This window comes from Stegastes partitus, unplaced genomic scaffold, assembly GCF_000690725.1.
Source record: "Stegastes partitus isolate 25-593 unplaced genomic scaffold, Stegastes_partitus-1.0.2 Scaffold735, whole genome shotgun sequence".
NCBI lineage: Eukaryota > Metazoa > Chordata > Actinopteri > Pomacentridae > Stegastes > Stegastes partitus.
In genome coordinates this window covers 47,696-65,276 of record NW_007578466.1, presented here as the reverse complement: position 1 = coordinate 65,276, position 17,581 = coordinate 47,696, and the positions used below count along the sequence as shown (strand labels likewise).

At 41.3% G+C, this 17,581-nt stretch overlaps 1 protein-coding gene across 1 annotated transcript in view; it reads right to left on the bottom strand.

The window, feature by feature from the left end:
* Positions 1-491: 491 nt before the first annotated feature.
* The window catches only part of wdfy3 (WD repeat and FYVE domain containing 3), a 64,730-nt gene continuing 47,640 nt past the window's right edge, over positions 492-17,581 (bottom strand). Inside the window, exons 28-50 of the mRNA XM_008291324.1 lie at positions 16,777-16,940; positions 15,238-15,386; positions 13,783-13,903; positions 13,549-13,634; positions 13,139-13,219; positions 12,788-12,842; positions 12,579-12,698; positions 12,348-12,465; positions 11,460-11,566; positions 10,920-11,073; positions 10,747-10,838; positions 10,465-10,677; positions 8,963-9,104; positions 7,908-8,062; positions 6,754-6,912; positions 6,253-6,432; positions 5,933-6,115; positions 5,735-5,825; positions 4,762-4,899; positions 3,785-4,036; positions 3,537-3,648; positions 2,526-2,723; positions 492-1,327 (exon numbers count right to left, since the gene is read on the bottom strand). Coding sequence (XP_008289546.1) covers positions 1,207-1,327; positions 2,526-2,723; positions 3,537-3,648; positions 3,785-4,036; positions 4,762-4,899; positions 5,735-5,825; positions 5,933-6,115; positions 6,253-6,432; positions 6,754-6,912; positions 7,908-8,062; positions 8,963-9,104; positions 10,465-10,677; positions 10,747-10,838; positions 10,920-11,073; positions 11,460-11,566; positions 12,348-12,465; positions 12,579-12,698; positions 12,788-12,842; positions 13,139-13,219; positions 13,549-13,634; positions 13,783-13,903; positions 15,238-15,386; positions 16,777-16,940 — 3,191 coding nt within the window. The 3' untranslated portion in view covers positions 492-1,206. The remainder of the gene's footprint in view (positions 1,328-2,525; positions 2,724-3,536; positions 3,649-3,784; positions 4,037-4,761; positions 4,900-5,734; positions 5,826-5,932; positions 6,116-6,252; positions 6,433-6,753; positions 6,913-7,907; positions 8,063-8,962; positions 9,105-10,464; positions 10,678-10,746; positions 10,839-10,919; positions 11,074-11,459; positions 11,567-12,347; positions 12,466-12,578; positions 12,699-12,787; positions 12,843-13,138; positions 13,220-13,548; positions 13,635-13,782; positions 13,904-15,237; positions 15,387-16,776; positions 16,941-17,581) is intronic.

The window sequence follows — 17,581 nt, the reverse complement described above, 5'->3', positions numbered from 1 at the left end:
GGAATAAAAAAAAAACATTCAAGAGACTCGGAGTTCAGAGGGTTAAGACGTGAAACAAGTTAACGCTCAGATTCAACTCTTCTCCTCCGACGCGCGGCTAACGAGCTAGCGCAAAATGTCGTGAATGAAATGTGATTTAATGCTACAAACTGCCGCTCCGTCTTCGGGGACAAAACGAGATATTTCACGCCACACAAACTCCTCTCTGCAGGTTTAAAGTGTGTCGAGCTGCTGTGATAATGCCGCGTAAAGTCCAGCAAATCCGAGATAAATAAAAAGTAAAACCAGCAGCAGCTAAATTCCCTTTTCTTTGTGCATTCAAGAAGCTGCTAACAGTAACGACACGACGGCCTCGCTATCTTGTGACGCTCTTCTCTCGAAATAAACGATATGGTTCGAAACAACGTCTGAAATGTCCAGTTTTCAGAAAGCAGCAGCAACAACAAAAAAAATCTTCAAATAGGAATTCATATAAAGGACAGAACACATGATAGAGTTAAAAAAAACAACTATTTGGCAAAACAAACTAAATGAAAGGAGAAGAGGATGTGATGGGAAATCTCTCCGTGCTGCTGATGGCTTGACACTGTGGGCAACACACACAGAACAGAACTCACATTTCTGTAAACGACAAAATCATAAAGAAAAAGAAGTCAAATTTGCATAACTAGAGCCACTAACAAACCCACAGACATTTAGTATTGACATTCATTTCCCTCCCTCTTCGTGTTAATCCTCCGGACTCGTCGTGACTCGGACGACACACAATCGATTTGTTGTTTTTTTTTTAAAGCCAGGAGTGGTTAGTCACAACGCTATGTTACAGGCAAGTTGTTGTTTTTTCCTCATTGACCTTTAATTTTTGTTCTGTGTTTGTTCCTCTTGGAGTTAAAAAGGCCATGGTCAGTATTTACACTATTAACAAGTTTATTCTTTCTCAGATCTTGCGGGGAAATTCTGGATCTCGAAGCCGGTGATTGATTCTTAACGGTGTTTTTTTTTTTCCTCCAGATGTCGAGTGCAGGTGTGGTTTTTTATTTTTTCTCGTTCCCTCCTGCTTCAGTGTGTTTTACAGCAACGTGGATGAAGGAGAGTTCTGGTGTTTGGAGTCGTGTGGAGGTGCCGACGGGAACGACGAAGCAGATGGAGGAAACTTCAAACTTTTTTTTTCTTCTTTAAACTTGGGTCGGCGGCGGCGGCGGAGCTTCAGTTCCTGCAGCCGTCCTCGACGCTTCGCTCGTGCTGGAGGTTGTAGTAACAGTTCTGACAAACCCGGACCGGAGACGAGATCTTCAGACGTTTGATCTCCGACTGGAAGCGACTGCACCTGAGAGAAGAGAAGAGAGATTTGGAAATGTTCAGTTTCTCACCAGAAAAAATAAAAGACAAACATAAATGAAGCAGCTTTGCAACGGATTGAAACTTAGCTGAGTCACAAAATGGATCAAACTGTTAAAACATGACCCACAGTGACGAAGGAAAAACCTCTTTAAACAAATGTACCAACATACACAGCTCACAGCAGAATCACTACTGAATAATCTGTGCTGTTATTTACACCAAATAAACAACCAATAGTGACAAAATATGAATCGACTTAAACTATTGGTTTTTATAGTTTTTTAACATTTTTATTCGTATTACGATTATCGGTTAATTGATTAATTAAGTCTTCCGTGACGCTTAAAGACCTCAGGATAGAACTCATGTATTTAGAATTTGTGGGGATCTACTGGGAGGGCGTTTCAGCCCTGAGGATGATGAAGTAGAGACATTTTAGAAGCAAATCTTGAAACACCAACATCGGGATACAACCTAATGTCCACTCTAATTTATCATTTGTGTTATTTTTTAACTGATGAACTGATGATTTACTAGAAAGCGAGAGAAACATGCATAGATTACAGCATTATTAAGATTTATAATCCAATAAAACATAATTCACTATTTTTTTTAAGTCAATGGAAGCTTGTAAAGAGAAACAACAGAGGACCCATGATTGAGCCCTGAGGAACACCAGAATTTAAAAAAAAAAAACCAACATGGAGTCATTAATATTGCATTTAAGTGTTTGAGCCAAAGTGGTTTCTAAAAAACAGAAATAAGAATAACATTGTGAAACCCTACAATATTATGCATTATATAAATGTACCTAAGTATTTTAAATATTAGAGTTGAGAACCAACAATATTATGTAAAATACAGATTACCTGATAATCTGCGTTTTCCAAAAGAAGAAATGGAAACTAAAAGGTTTACAAAAATACCTTCTCTCAGGAATTGACAAATTAAAAAAAAATAAGACCCTACAAAATTAGACATGAAAAAAAAAAAAAGAAAATGTAGAACATAAAAGCCTTAAAAATACTTCCTCTGAGGAAAGTATTTTGAGATTTGAGTTGGATCTAAATGTCCTTACACAGCTATTTATACCACATTCAATCACTAACACCTGAGCATGCATCTCGCTGGGACATTTTCAACCTGAGAGCATCCCAGAGTGGAGAAAATGAAACTGATCTTACTTCTGGCAGAAGAGCTGCCCGCAGTTCCTGCAGTGGTGGCGTCGCTCGGTCAGGGAGAAGCGAACCGTGCAGCCGGAGCAGCTGTCCACCACCTCGTCCTTCACCCAGTGGTCGGCCGCCGACCGGCCGGGCTGGTCGCTCACTGACCAGCTGAACACCCGGCCGCGACCGTCACCCACCAGGATCTTACTGTGGTCCCTGATGGAGGCGATAAAACAGAGGAAGAAGAGGTTGGTGTGACGAAAACAGACAGAATAACATTTTTCGTCTCTAAAATATTCACTTCGACTGCATTTAAGCGTGTTGACAGATTACTGGGCGACACTGCAACGACTTGATTCCATTTATTTATATGTAACTATGACTAGAAGCATCAAATGAGCATTCTTATTTACAAAAAGGTTTCTGAATAACTCTAAATAATTAAAACTGATGCTGATGGAATACTATTAAAGATGCTACAAGCAGCTCAAATTAGGTAATGACTAGTTTATTTGTTTTTAGATGACCAAACAGGCCTCAACACTTCTCAGTAAACCTGGGTTGAAAAGCAGGCTTTTTCTGACCCTTTACTTGGTGACATTGAGTCTGCGCCACCTTTTCTTGCAGAAATCTTCTTTTCCGTTATTTCTGACCATAATTTTCTTACCAGAAAGGCCTCAATGTTTCTTAGGAAACCTGGATTGACAAGCAGCTCTGAATGACCCTTTGCGTCGCCACACTCAGTCTGTGCTACCACATTCTGACTATTTTTTAAAGCAAAGATCACCCATAATGCCAGAATAAATAAAATCCAAACTAAACTTGCCACAAATTCCTTTGTGGAGGATTATTTTTCTACTTTTAAAGCTCACTTTACCTAAAAAAGTCCCTCTGAGCTGAGCTAATTTTACCTCGTGTTGACAGAGTGTGGAGCACCGCGGCGGCTAGCTAAGTCAGTTTATTTAGAGGCAGCTATGTATAGATGCCTCAAATGAACGTTCTTATTTACAAAAACAAAAGCCGTCTTACTTGGAGATGGCGAGGGAGGTGATCTCAGCTGGGTGAGCGTTGTCCTTGCGATCGAACGCCGTGTGCATGGTGAGTTTGCTCCGGAAGACCAGCTGGCGCTCCCATCTGTAGCCTGCGGACGCACAACAACAAACACACATTTAGCATTTTGACAAACACTCCGTCACTAGATCGGCAATTCAATTATGTTCGCTCTGAAGGCTTGAAAGCTGAAATCGCTGGTGGGGATGCTGCAGACAGACACCCACCCGCCCTGAGCTGGTTGTACGGCCGGGCCTCCATGGCGCTGGGGTGGAGAGGCTGTGGCACCGGGCCCTGGCCGGGGTGAGCCGGGTGAGGGTGAGGGTGAGGGTGAGGGTGAGGGCCTCTGGTCTGGCCCTCGGAGTAGTTGACGAACACGAAGCCGTCCTTCTCGTCAATGCTGAGGGTGTCCGACCAGCGGTGGGAGTCGTCGGAGCCGCTGTCCATCGACCAGGACGCTCCCGTTCGGGCTGACGGACCTTTAAAGGTGTTAGAACATGTACGTCAACACTTTAAACAAAGAAAATACATCAAAAATGCACGAGACGCATAGTCAATAGTCCTTTGTGGCGCCATTTTTGAATTTAGCCGAGACTTTGAAGGATACAGAAGTAGTCGTAAGCAGTGTTTTAAAGCTGATTCTGTGTATTCCTTTTTTCTGACTTGAAAGTTTTACCTGCCAGCAGTTAATTCATGTTCCCTTCTTTAGCTAACCATCAACACACAATTATAACTCCATTATCTTTTACTACACTGCATACATACAGTTGAAACCACAAGTTTACGTACACTGTATAAAAAGACACATAAAACCTTTTATTTTCCTCACAGTCTGACATTAAATCAGAATAAACTTTACTGTTTTAGCTCAGTTAGGATTACCAAAATTATTTCTATTTGTTAAACGCCAGAATAATGAGAGAGAATTTTTTACAACTCTACTTTTGGTTTCAATTGTATCGATGTATTTTCCTTGTACAACGCACATGTTGATATTTTATGCGTACACTTTTTCTAGTTTCTACTTTGAATGGGAGCAGCTGTAACGTCAGCAATTTCTACTCTGGGATCGATTCTGATGTATACTTAATGTTAAAAGGTGTTATCATCCCTTCTGCTCATTCTGCGTTCATTTTAAAGGACAAAACTGTTTCCAAATCAACCGTAGACGGTGCATGTTGAGCAGATATCTGACATGTGGTACCTCTGGGTCTGTGGACGGTGCTGCCCGGTTGGCTGCCTCCACCCGTCGACGGGTTTCGTGGCGCTCTGGGCTCCTGACAGGGTTCGTCTCCGTCGGACTCGCTGCTGTCGTCGTCACCATTGTGACTCTCGCCACCTTCTAAGAGACAAAGGAACGTGTTTTTCAAATGTAAGGACGTCGATCAAGGCAAGAACCTAAACCCGATCCTTTCACGTCCGCTAGCGTTGAACATCTGAATAATTTACTTTAAACATGTAGCAACATCAATCAATAATAAATAATAACCTAAACTTTTTGTTGGTATAGACCACAGAAGCAGGTGCCCCTTTACTCGCTAAACCCCCACAATGCTCTTAGGAACATCCCATCTCCTCTGGTTTGCTACAGTACCAAATAAGAAGAGGCTCCACCTGGTGGCGCAACCAGGTACTACAGCTAATCTACAATACTTAAAGTGTGTGTTTTCAAAGAAAATGTATCAGCAGATACTAGATAATTAAATGTTTTGGATTGGATCGGCTGCAAAAAAACCCTTATTATGAAAGCCGTAGCATTAAATTTATTTTGTAAATATACGAAGCGTCACATGAGTAATGTCAACATTTTTTTGATTTGTGCTTCCTTGCACTACTTTGACTGTCGATTAAACTTTTACAATTAAATGAGCAGCAAATGCATCCCAATAAGTGTCACATCTTTTCTTTCCGTAGCATCTGCAGAGCGTTTCCCTAAACTGGTAGGTTTCTATAGCGGGACTGGACCAACACACCAGATGTTCATATGGATCAGAAGGAATGTAAAGTGTGTTGCAAGGAAACGTAAAAGCAGTCCTCAAGAAAATCTTACTACAACCTTTAGGGGGTAAAAATACACAAGCAACTTTGCGTCACTGTGTAGCGTTGAGCTTCATCAATTTAATATATCTCAGGGCTCCTTCAATCCAACATCTCTAAACAGTTCATTATTTCCTCACCGATCTTCTCGTCGCAGCAGTCAGGCACGTCTGGCTCCACCGGCTCTGGAGCAGGGGTTTCTGGGACTTGTAGGAACTCCATCCTCCAAAACTACCAGACGAAATTAAAGTATAGGTATGATTAGGCAGAATTTATCAATCAAAGGCGTACGGCATTTATGACGTGAAAAAGTGAAGAGACAGGAAGTGCTCGGTTACCCTGACGACGCCGTCCGAGTGTCCGGTGACGATGACGTTCTGCGTGTCCCACTCGTTCATCTCCGACACGCAGCAGCACAGGATCTGCTGGCTGCGGCCGGTGAAGGTGTTGGCGCTGGCGATGGGGCTGCCGTTGATGCTCCACACGTGGATGTAGGTTCCGGCGCAGGACACCACATCCCCCTGTACAAACACAAAACCCCGTTTAGCTCCATGAAAAACTGCAACTGCAATGTAAATCCTGTGTTCTTCAGCTAATATTTATGGTCTTGGAGTAAGTTTCTGGAGCCCCAGAGGACTCATTTATGCTGAAAACCCACCGTCAGCTCATTAATACACAGAGCAGACACGGGTGCTCGGTGTCCCCTGAGCTGCGTGACGAACGAAAGCTTGTTGAGGTCCCAGATGATGCAGGTTCGATCCCGCGAGCCGCTGACAACGATGTGGTACGCCGACGACGCCGTCAGACACGTAACGGCGTCCGTGTGGCCCAGCAACGCCTGAGACAGAAGAAAAAAGATGGAAATAATTTGTCTAATCAGCTCAGATCGGAGGACTTTCTTCATTAGCCTTGAGGGGAATCTGAGAAAGTTCAGCGTGGAGGCGGTAAAACAGAAACCCCAGAGATTCACAGAGCATAATATTTGCTGAATTAATCACTCCTTGACCCATAAAACAAACTCATTTTCACAGCTGGGTGTATTTTTTGAAAGTGTCGTCTTTAGGTTCCTATTAAATGCAGCAACGCTTGTATCTTTGGCTTTTTGAGACCGAGGTGCATCGTCTTAAAGCTGCTCCTGGTACTTTCTCCTCGTGTTTACCTGTTTGAGTGTAATGGACTTGGCCTTCTCCTTGGAGCTTCCCGTCTCCCACACACAGATGGAGGTGCTGGTGCCGCCGGTGATCACCAGCTTCGGGTTCGGACATATGGCACAGAGGATCTGACCCCACTCCGACAGACACTCATACACGACCAGCGCCTGAAACAAGATGGAAAATAAAGCTCAGTTGCAGACGTGAGCATTTTGGCAGTTTTAGGAAATAAGTTTGTCTACATCCCATCATTTCCATCTTGCTCTGCACCTATGCAACTTAAAATATAAGGTTTGTGAAAGAGTTGAGAAGATTTACAATAAACTGAGTAAAATTAAATAAAGAAAGTAGAACATCTGAATTGCTTTTTTTTTTTTCTTTACCATATTCTGCAGAGGAAACTGTTAGACTTCTGAGAGGTGTACAGGTGTACTTTGGTATATAATGTGCTGGAACACATTTTTAATGCGAATTTGGTGACAAACTTGAGTAACAGATGCAGTTAAGATGCTGTTATGGCGTAGTGAGAGTGCCAAATTACAAAAATAAATCAATAAAAGAAGAATAAAAAGAAGAATAAATAAAATAAAAAATAAATAATGTGGCAGTATAAAGCAATATTAATCAAAAATGAATCCATAAAAGAAAAGGCTAATAAAAGTAGAAATGTAAAGACAAATAAATAAATGTAAAAAATAAAAATAAAAAATAAATAAAAATAAAATAACAATAAATGATAAAAAAAAATACAAATAAATAAATAATAATTATTATTTTTATCATTTCATGCTGTAGTTGTGGCTGAACCTCTAAAAATAAAATGCATTTTTATTAAATCACCAGCAGGGGGAAACATTGCATTTAGTAATCGTTCACAGTCACATTAGTTTCAAGGTTAAACAAGCAGCAAACCTCCAGTAGTTCATGTTTCGTTTAAGTAGCAGAGCTGAAAATCCATAAATCTAATAATTCAGTAACTTTGGGTAAATAAGTCAGTAAAACTTGTGTGCACATTTTTCTAACAAAACCAAGCGTGACAGCATTAAAAATAAGGTCAGGACACATGTGAGGGAATGGAGGTCAGTGGTACAGAGGAGCTGCAGTCTGGGGATTAAAGGAGTGTCTCTGAGAAGAGGCTGAGATAATAACTGGCGCCGCTGACCTTGTCAGACTCATAGTTGGCCAGACGGCAGCTGAGGTCCGCGTATCCCCAGGCGAAGGTCTTGCTCCAGGTGGGAGGAACCAGGACTTTGTTCTGCTCCACGGCGAGGATGCCCTTGTCGGTGCAGACGATCTGCCCCACGGGCTCCTTCAGCTCTGGACACGGTGAAAACAGAGAAACACGTGAGTCACGCAGTTTGTGGACGGCGTTTACACCTGGTATTAATATCTGAATGTCATCAGATGACACCACTTGGAGCTGCTCAGGCTTGTATTGTGATCTGATCTGAGCTGAGGGAAGTTAAATCTGTGAAGTGTGACCACGTTGTGAAGGAAAAAAATCCTCCAGTAAGTTAAGAGGTGACTTAACTCTGCTTCCTCCTGCTAACTCAAGCAAAGCTACGAGTCTTAGCAGCTACGTTACCTCAGCAATCGGATAAAAAACGGAACTTTTTTTGACAAGTTTGCCAGCCTTCACTCAAATAGAGATCAAATCAGATGCAGAAAATACATTTTAATGCCAACACATGCAATACAAAGACCTAATACTAGGTGGAAATCTTTCTCCTAAGCTTTGGATTAGCATTTCTCTGTCAAATGCTCCGTCTCCTTTGTCATTTATAAGGAAAATCTCAAGACATCTACATTTTCCTTATTAGCTATTAGTGGTGGTATTGTTTGAGTATTTCGTATTTATTTTATTTAAGTAATCGAGCTCCAAGTGTTGATCCTGTTTGTCTTGCTTTTTTCAGTTTTATCCAGTTTTCTGTCGTGCTTTTTGGAACCTGTTTTTGTTGTTGTTTGCCTTATACTGTTAAAACGTTCTATATAAATTCACTTGTTTAGATTTGTCTTATCCAGAAACAGACTATCTGTTAAACTAGGTGTAAATGGGGTAAGATTGTAGCACCTTCACGCTTATAGAAAATGTAGGAATTTTACGCCAAGACAGAAGAATGAATCCCACATGTATAAAAACAGGATGCAACAGAAAGAACACGGGAGTTTTCTAGCATAGACTGAGCTAAAAGAGTACGTATTTGTGTCTGCATTTACCTTTAACAGGAGCAAGTGAAGGTCTGAGATTGTCCAGATGATGGAAGAAGATCTTGTCGCTGCTGGAGCTCGGAGGAACGCCGGCGACGTCTCCGTTGGCTTTACTGCGAACCCGTTTGGGAGGATGAGGCTTCTTAAACAGCTGAAATACAGTCACACATTCACAGTCGGTGATTTAACAGCAACTTTAACATGATAAAGAAACACGATGGGGAGATTTTCCAGCAATAAACCACCATTTGGATGTGGTTTTGTATTTTTAAAAGACTCCGAGAGGCTGCAATGCTCATTAAAGAAAAGTAGACAAACTGCCAGATTCGTTTTTTCTTAGATACTTTGTACTGTGGGGCTGACTTGGCCTAAATATTTGGTGCTGGCAACTTTAACACAAATTAATTTGGCCACGTATTTCATAGAGAAAGTGGAGAAAGACGGTTAGATAATGACATGCAGAGAATGGACTGAAACCGGGAATCAAACCAGAGACATTTTAGCTTCCAAAAACATGCTCATAGCTGCTAATGTGGAAAAAAATCTAGATATTGAAGTATTTTTAGGGGTAGTAACCAAGCTTTAAGTTCTGGTTTGGTGATATTCGCATTAAAACTGATGGAAATAAGAGCTTTAGTGCACATAACAGTGGTAACAGAGTATCTGGAGTTACCAGTTCACTGTGACTAGTCTGGATTTTATCCCAAATATTCATAATGTCGTTCTGACCAGTCAAAACGACAGATGTGCAATCCATTTTTCATCAGTCAAAATAATAGCTACAGATATTGCTAACATCATTGTGCATGGCATTGTTCATGTGAAGCTTCCAAGTAATGTCGGTTTCTGGTGGATAACATCATTAAAAAACGTAGTGAAATAAGAAGAGCTCATCAGAAAGGAGTTTACAGAGGTCGAGAGCTTCTTTCTTTACAGACTTTCGGTTGAAATTTCCAAGAACTTCGGCCTTGAGCTGCTCTGACGTAGTTTTAAAACAGCTTGTCAAATGTCGCAGTATGTTTAAAAAGCAAACCAACTTGCTTTAGCGTCTAATGTAACTACAGATATCTGCAATGTCATTTCACAAAGTCAAAACTCTTAATTCAAGATATCTGTAATTACATTTTAACTCTCATTGTGACTTTTTCAAACCTCATTAAAGATATCCCAAAAGGAACAATGCAGATGTCTTGAACTGATGGGAATTAAAGATATCTTGAACTACAGTTATGACTAGTCGGGATTAAACTGGAATTAAAACTAGTCATAACTGTAGATATCTGTAATAGGATGTTGATATCTCAATGTTCCTTTTGACAAGGAGGAACCAAATTACGGATATCTGCAAAACATCCATCCAGTCTAGCTGTTAAATGTGAAATAGCTCTCCTTATGTGGCTAAAGAGGCAGAACTTTTCGCAGAATTAACAGAACTGACATTAAAAGTAGCAGCGACAGATATGCAGCAGTAGAAGATGTTTAGCATGTCCAGACATTCGCCAGTATCCAACCTGTTTGGGGATCTGTCCGAAGTTGTTGATGAAGCCGATGGTGGCCGTCTCTTTGAGCGGGTCGTTGATGTTGTAGATGTCCACCTGACCCTCATAGAAGAGGTGGTGGAAGACGTTGACCGCCTCCACGGCCGGCGGGCCCTGCTGCTTGTAGCCGAAGATCAGGTCGATCCACTCGTGCAGGTGAGCGGACACGTAGTCACATTCCAGCGCCTGCGGACGAGGACGAAGGTTAAGGCCCATTCAAGACTTAAAATAGCAACGGGTGGGTCGACGTCCTACCTCTCTGTGGACTCTGATGAACTCTCGGGGGTCTCCTTTGGCCCACGGAGGGAGGATCACGTCGCCCAGCTTGGTGCCGTTCTGCTTGGCACCTGGTGCATCAAACAACAGGAAAACATTAGAACGCCAACGATAATCCACTTTGTTTTGACTTATATTGTTCTGATACCGACCCAAGTCGAAGTTGTTGGAGTTGAGCATGAACTCGGGCAGGTAGAAGAACTCAGGGATGAGCTCCTTGACGTCGGCCATGTTGTGTTTGGAGGCAGAGAGCCAGGCTTCACGAACGCTGTGGAACATCCGGTCAGCCAGGTCGAAGTGACCTCCCTGGTAACCACACAAACACAAAGATACATGGTTTGATGTTTAGATCCACAAACTGGAGAACATAAACATTTTCTCTTCTTGGTTTTTATCTTAACTCTCTGATGTAGTAGCGTTTTGTTTGTGCTAGAAGGATGAGAATTCTTTTCAATCAGTGTTAAAATTAGCTAAAAGTACAGGAAACCCAACTTTTACGATAAGACTGAAAACAATCGTCCACTATTCGGTAAGAAAACAGGTATATTCCTATTAATAAAAGCTATTTATTACACTTTATAGTTGAGCTGACTGTCACTACAAATTTCCAGTCTCTCTTTTTTGTGGGTTGTACAACATTCTAGAAACTTCTTGTAAAAGCTAAACAGTCAGTAGGTTTTCTTGGAAAGTACCTGAAGTCGGAGGAAAATCTGCGTGAAGGGCTCCATCCGGACCAGATAGGAGGCTACGATCATGGCTGAGGAGTAGTGGGTGCCGTAGTGGTACGCTGGGGTTTCACCTGGAATCACAGAAATCAATACATTCACAAACACAACTTTGACCTGTGCATGAAGTTCTGAATTTTAGCCGTTACTGAGAAAAACAAGTGGAATCAGGGAGTCAAACTGCCAGAGAACCAGAAGGCGGTTTTAATTAGATCGCATTCTTGTAAATTTGGTTATTTCTTTTGATTTTTGGGCTTCGACAAATTGGAAAACAACCAAAACTGTAAACAGTTACTGTGTTTCCACAAGCTATTTTTACAAGCTCACTGAAGTATTGCATGACAAAGGTTAAAAGAAATGGCAAAACTTTAAAAAATGAAAGATGGGGTCACAGCTTTCTTGGACAAATTCTGACACAGCGAACATTTAAGTCACACGAATGATGGTCAGAATAATTCCACCTTGTTCAGATAAAAACATCACTGAAGACCTCCTTTCATTTTTCTGTCATTGACGATGTAGAAGGTTTTGCTCTTTTCTTCTTCTTCTTGATGAACGACTGGTTTTGTTCCCACTTCGCGACCTCTACGTTTTCAGGAACAAAGCCTACAGGGCCACCCTCTGATGACTCTACACAGCCTGGCTTGTTTGCTTCAAAACAGTACGTGGAACATTTTTGTGATTTTTTTTAGATGCTTGCTTCGAATTTCAGTGAGAATCATAAGGAAACAGAACTACTGTTTATTATGGGCTTCATTCATCCAATAGATTCAGGACAAAAATGCAAAGTGTGCCTAGCTTGAATTAAACTTCTTTTTAACTTAAAACCACAGATAAAAGTCTTGTCTCTCTTACCGTTGGGGTCTTCCCAGTCCTTGTACCTCTTCTTGTACTGCGTCAGCCGGTCGTCCGTCTGGGCGCCCATCGGCTTGGCGAGGTTACGAAACGTCTTAGGGTTGTTCAGGTCCAACTCCTGGTGACCAAACACAACACAAACAACCTTAACACTGCAGCCTGCAGGCGGTGCCGGTATAAAAACTGCCGGCTGCGTTCTCACTGAAACACCGCAGAACATAAAAAACCCACCTCTGAGTCGAAGTCGGCCAGGATCCAGGGGAACACCGGATACTGCATCAGGTCGTTGTAGGAGCGTCCGGCCAGAGTGTTCAGATGCATCAGGTACTGGAAGTTACTGATCTCCCCTCGCTGGAAAACAGATCACACACACATCAGAGGGGTTCGGATTTGGATGAAGCATCCCAGAGAGGCTGTCTGTGTCAGATCCAGGTTCTTACCTCCCATCTTTGAGTCACCGACTTCTCGCCAACTAACGTACTGAGAAGTCCAGATCTGACAAAACACAGAGAGGATGATTAGTTAAAACTGCATAGTAGCTCTTCATTAATTGCATTTGTTCAACGTAGGGTGGAGTGGTTTCATTTGTACTTTTTTGTGCCGAGTCATTAACTTGATTAATTACTGCAGAAAGCACCATTCATTATTTATAAATGTGCATTAACACAAAGATTAAAACAAGGCTGTAAATACGGATATCTGCTCGCTCTATTCATCATCTCACAACATCCAAAAAGTGGAGAAGGTGGAATGAAAAATTCAATGATAGCGAGCTGCGGAGGAGGCCTTACCCTTGTTCCACGCTGGTGTTGGGCCTCTGACCTGATACCGACTCTGAGCTGTCAGCCAGCGATGGAACCACCGCCAGGAACCTGCAGGGAAAATATACATAAACATCTCTGAATTTCTTTATATCAAATACACACCAGTGCAACTTCATAAAAACAATCCTGGCATCAAAGTGAAGAGAAAACATGGTGACCAGACTTTAAATGAGAAGCATATCTCTGCTCTGTGAGGATTTAATTTTTACTATCGCACAACCACCTTCTTAAAAATCATTGAAATACATTATCACATAACCCTGCAGTGTTTCTGAAGTAAACAAATCAGTGCTTTTCATGCTGAAGGCTGAAAAGAGGCCAAAAACTTCTTTATCTTCAGTTTTTTTGGACTGTTCCTGCAGCAGGTGCTTCAGTACCTTTGGTAAACTTTGTTGCGAACCCCTTTCTGGAATGCTAACAGGTAGTTCCTCCCATCTGCTGAGAAAACCTCCACCGCCATCGGCTGAAAGAAGACGACACACACGATATTTATATGCACACAAATAAGGCGGTGGGTGAAATGTTAGCACCACAAGAGTTGCTCAATACTCAGTGTAAACCTTTTTTAAATTCCTATATTTTAAAATCGGAGTGTGTTCCTGCACTCTGACCTGCAGCAGGTAGCGTCTCTTGTGAACCTCTTTGATGTCTTCGTAGGCAAAGATGCTGCAGGTTCTCTTCAGCTGGCTCTGGCCTTGTCTCGCTCCTCTGGGGATGATGGCCTCGTGCAAACTGGACACAAAGGCAGAAACCGCTTTCCGTTAATCTGACGGCATCTGAACGTGTCGGCTTCATGTCTGAATGAGCATCACGGTCACGTCTCTGTAATATTTAGGCATTGCATTCAACATGGAACGAGTCTAAGCTGCATTTGAGGGAAAGGCATGGAGATCCCAAGAGCAACAATGTTTTGGTAGTTGATTAAAATGAGGTTGCTCTGTACATAGTCCATGCTAGCAAAAAATTAGCTGTGAGACCATGAAATCAAAATAATCTTGCAATAAAAAATGTTATAATAAATCTTCTAGTAAAATAATATCCTGCCAGCTGTGATGGAGCTTCATCAACCTGAGGACGGATGAGATTTAGCAAAATGTTTAAGTGTAGGTTATAAACTGTGCTCACCTGTCTGAGGTGAATAAAAGAACAAGTCATTTGTTATTATCCTCTATACTGATAGGCTTGCTACTGGCTTTGGTTTAGTTTTTGTTTATCAGCAGCTCCTTAAAATTTGATTTACTGTCAACTATTGCATATATGTCAAATATCAGATGTATGAAGAAGCTCTCTCCATCACTGTGGTGTCTGAATGAAGCTGTGAGGAACTAGAATGTCTGAATGACACAGTGATGTCACTTTAACAGATTAATGAAGCCAGAAACATCAAAATCTGAAAAGGTAGGAGCTGTTCATTCAGTTAAACTTCAACCCATCAAGAACTTGCATCTAAAAGGGCTTTAAAAAAGATTTTCACAACAAATGAAAAACAACCGCTGTAAAGTATGACGGCCGAGAGCACTGCTACTGTGTTTACTTAAAATGAAAACAAACAAACAAACAAAAACAACCATACACACGATACAGTGTCTTTAAATTGCTTTTTTAAAAAACCCTACAAATTTGCTCCATTTACCAGGAGAGCATGTGAACACTAATACTCAACAAGCTGAAACCACAAAAAGTCCACCACTTTTACACTGATGAGGTAATCAGCTAATTAATTGATCATTTCAGCCCTTGAGGACGCTGCGGCTGTAGAGGGTTTTGAGGAAGCTACAGGGCGCTAAAACACTCAAACACCTGAGGAGACCAACAAAATCTCAGAGCCATCTGCTGGGAACTGATTCTTGGCGAATGTCCCGCCGGAACGGGCAGGGCGACTTCCATAAAGAGATAAATATGTTAAAAGCGTTGCCGAGCATGCTCCTTCAGCAGCATTACATCATCGCAAACTCCCACTGCAGCGTCCAGAGGAATGATGTCATCTTCAGCTCAGAGAGCCGAGTCGCTGTCAGCTGCAGCTCTGGAAAAATTCACAGCATCACAAGATGAGACGTGGAACCTACTTGGGCGGCAGCGTGTCGATGTCCCTGATCTCCCGGGACACGGTCATGGTGTAGCCGTCGATGACGTAGAAGTGCTCTTTGCCGAACAGCAGCAGCCCCTCGCTGGTGTCCAGACCCTGAACCCGGGCGCAGCGGTACATGTGCTGAATCTGGAACGGTCGGATGTGACAAACAGTTAATTAGCTAAAACTTTCCTAGGAAGCAATTTTGTGATTAAAAGTTCTTAGATTGAATTCCTCTGGGCAAAAAAAACCCCAAAACAAACTCAAAGAACAAGTACACGAGTGAGGAAATGGGGTTTCTGCAGAGCTTTGTGCAACAACGTTTAATCCCCAGGTGCTCCTGTTGAGTTGCAGCACTAATTGATTTAAATGCGTGTGCCTGGATGGGTTTTTGTGGCTGCGACAAAGCGAAAAAATAAACTTTACTGAGGAATACTGGTGTGGCCTGATGGTGAATTAAAGATTTCCAAAACAAGACGCAACACAGTCAAATTTAGTCACAGCAACATGCAACAAACTGCCTCTGAAAAGCCTCGTTTACTTCATTTTTGCTGCAGTATCATTTAAGCAGCTGCTACGTCTCCCTACATTAGAGCCAACATTTAAAGGTGAGTTCTGCTTTAAAGAACCCTTCTAATGCTTTGTGGGTATTTCTTTTTCCTTCAGTGTGCTCTATAGTGGCTTTTTTACACACGTTAAAAGCCTGCAAGGAATAATGTATGTAGTGTTATCTATGATCATAATAATAACAATAACTTTATTTATACAGTCATTTACAAAAGGTTTACGAAGTGCCCTGATGGACGACAAAAAGCAGGATATACAGAAGTCCAGTTAACGTTCTTTAGACATATGAACCAAAACAAAGCCAAAGGGATTTATTCCAAGATCGACAAGTTTAAATATTCCAGATAAAACCCTCCACTATTAATTAAAATGCAAATGTTGTTAACTAAAGTAACTATTAAGGCTGTTTCAAAGACGAATTTATGTTTTAATGCTGCTCAAAGCTGCCAATTTGCGAGCTCGTAACGTTCAGAAACAAATTAAAAATGAAAAGAAATGTCATTATGCAGGAGAGTTTAATCTTTATTTAAATAGTTAATTAAATCTATTCTGTTCATTAAAGCAGATCCTGCGCATTCAGGCTCTTTGCATCATATAAATACAATCTGAGCCTCACTCATTAATGAAAATATAAAAATCTAGAGAGTCTCTGATTGTTTTGATGCTGTGTATTGTTCTCCGTCTTATCGTTAGTCTCTTTCTTTCTGCTTCACTGAATCGTCTTTTGCAAAAGAACCAAATGAGAATAACTAATTAAACAAATGTGTATTCTATGATAGAGAAAATGAGCATTTGCTATTTTAATAATTAAAAATGCTATGTTAGGGCTATAATAAACTATTTCAGATACAATAAATACTAAAATGAGTGAAAATTGTTGAAATTAATGCAACAACGCTGATAGAAATACACAACAGTGCTGGAAGTCAGTAATGAATAAACTGTAATAGTGTTTGGGCGTCTCTCTGACCTTCTCTCCCTCCTCCAGCAGCCTCAGCAGTGACGTGTTGTCGGTCCTCTGCTCCTCTTCGGGGCCTCCGGACTCCAACAGCTGCTCCTGAAGCTGATCCTGACTGTCCTCGTCCGCGCCGTCCGCCGTCGACCGAGACCTCTTCAGGGGAGCCTTCACCAGGCCTGGAGGGCAGAGAGAGGGAAAAAAAAACAACAAAAAAAGAGGAGTTACAGGAAGGAAACAGACCTCAAACCCTGCAGAGAAACTACATAAGTGATAGAAGTTATCCAACAACGACAACTCCACTTAAACTCCACTTTTTAGTTCATTCTCGCTTAGATTCTTCTGGTTAATTCCTGCAATATCTCATTATTTCAATAAAACAACATGTCATCTTTACGTAGTGTGAAAAAACTTTAAAGTTGTGTCGTTTGGATGTACTGACTGTATGAGTCAGCTAACCTCTTGTGATATGATGGATTTTATCTATTTATTACTCTTTTCTGAATTAATTTAATCTATTTTCCGCTGTATTTATGCACTTATTTACACATCTTATTCTATTTAATGTACAGTGTAGCACTTCATTTTTAGCATTTCTTATTCTGTTTTTAGAATTTTTGATTTCTACTTCTATCTATCTCTATCTTCTATCTATCTCTTCTTTCAGTATTTTTATTCGTTTTCACTTTTTAATATTTTTCTAATTTTAATATATTTATGAAGCAGGGTGCACTCACATTTCATTGTATGTCTACACAATGACAATTAAAGCCGCAAGCGGCGATGGACGGGTCCTCGCCCTACGCTTGTCGGCCTTCGC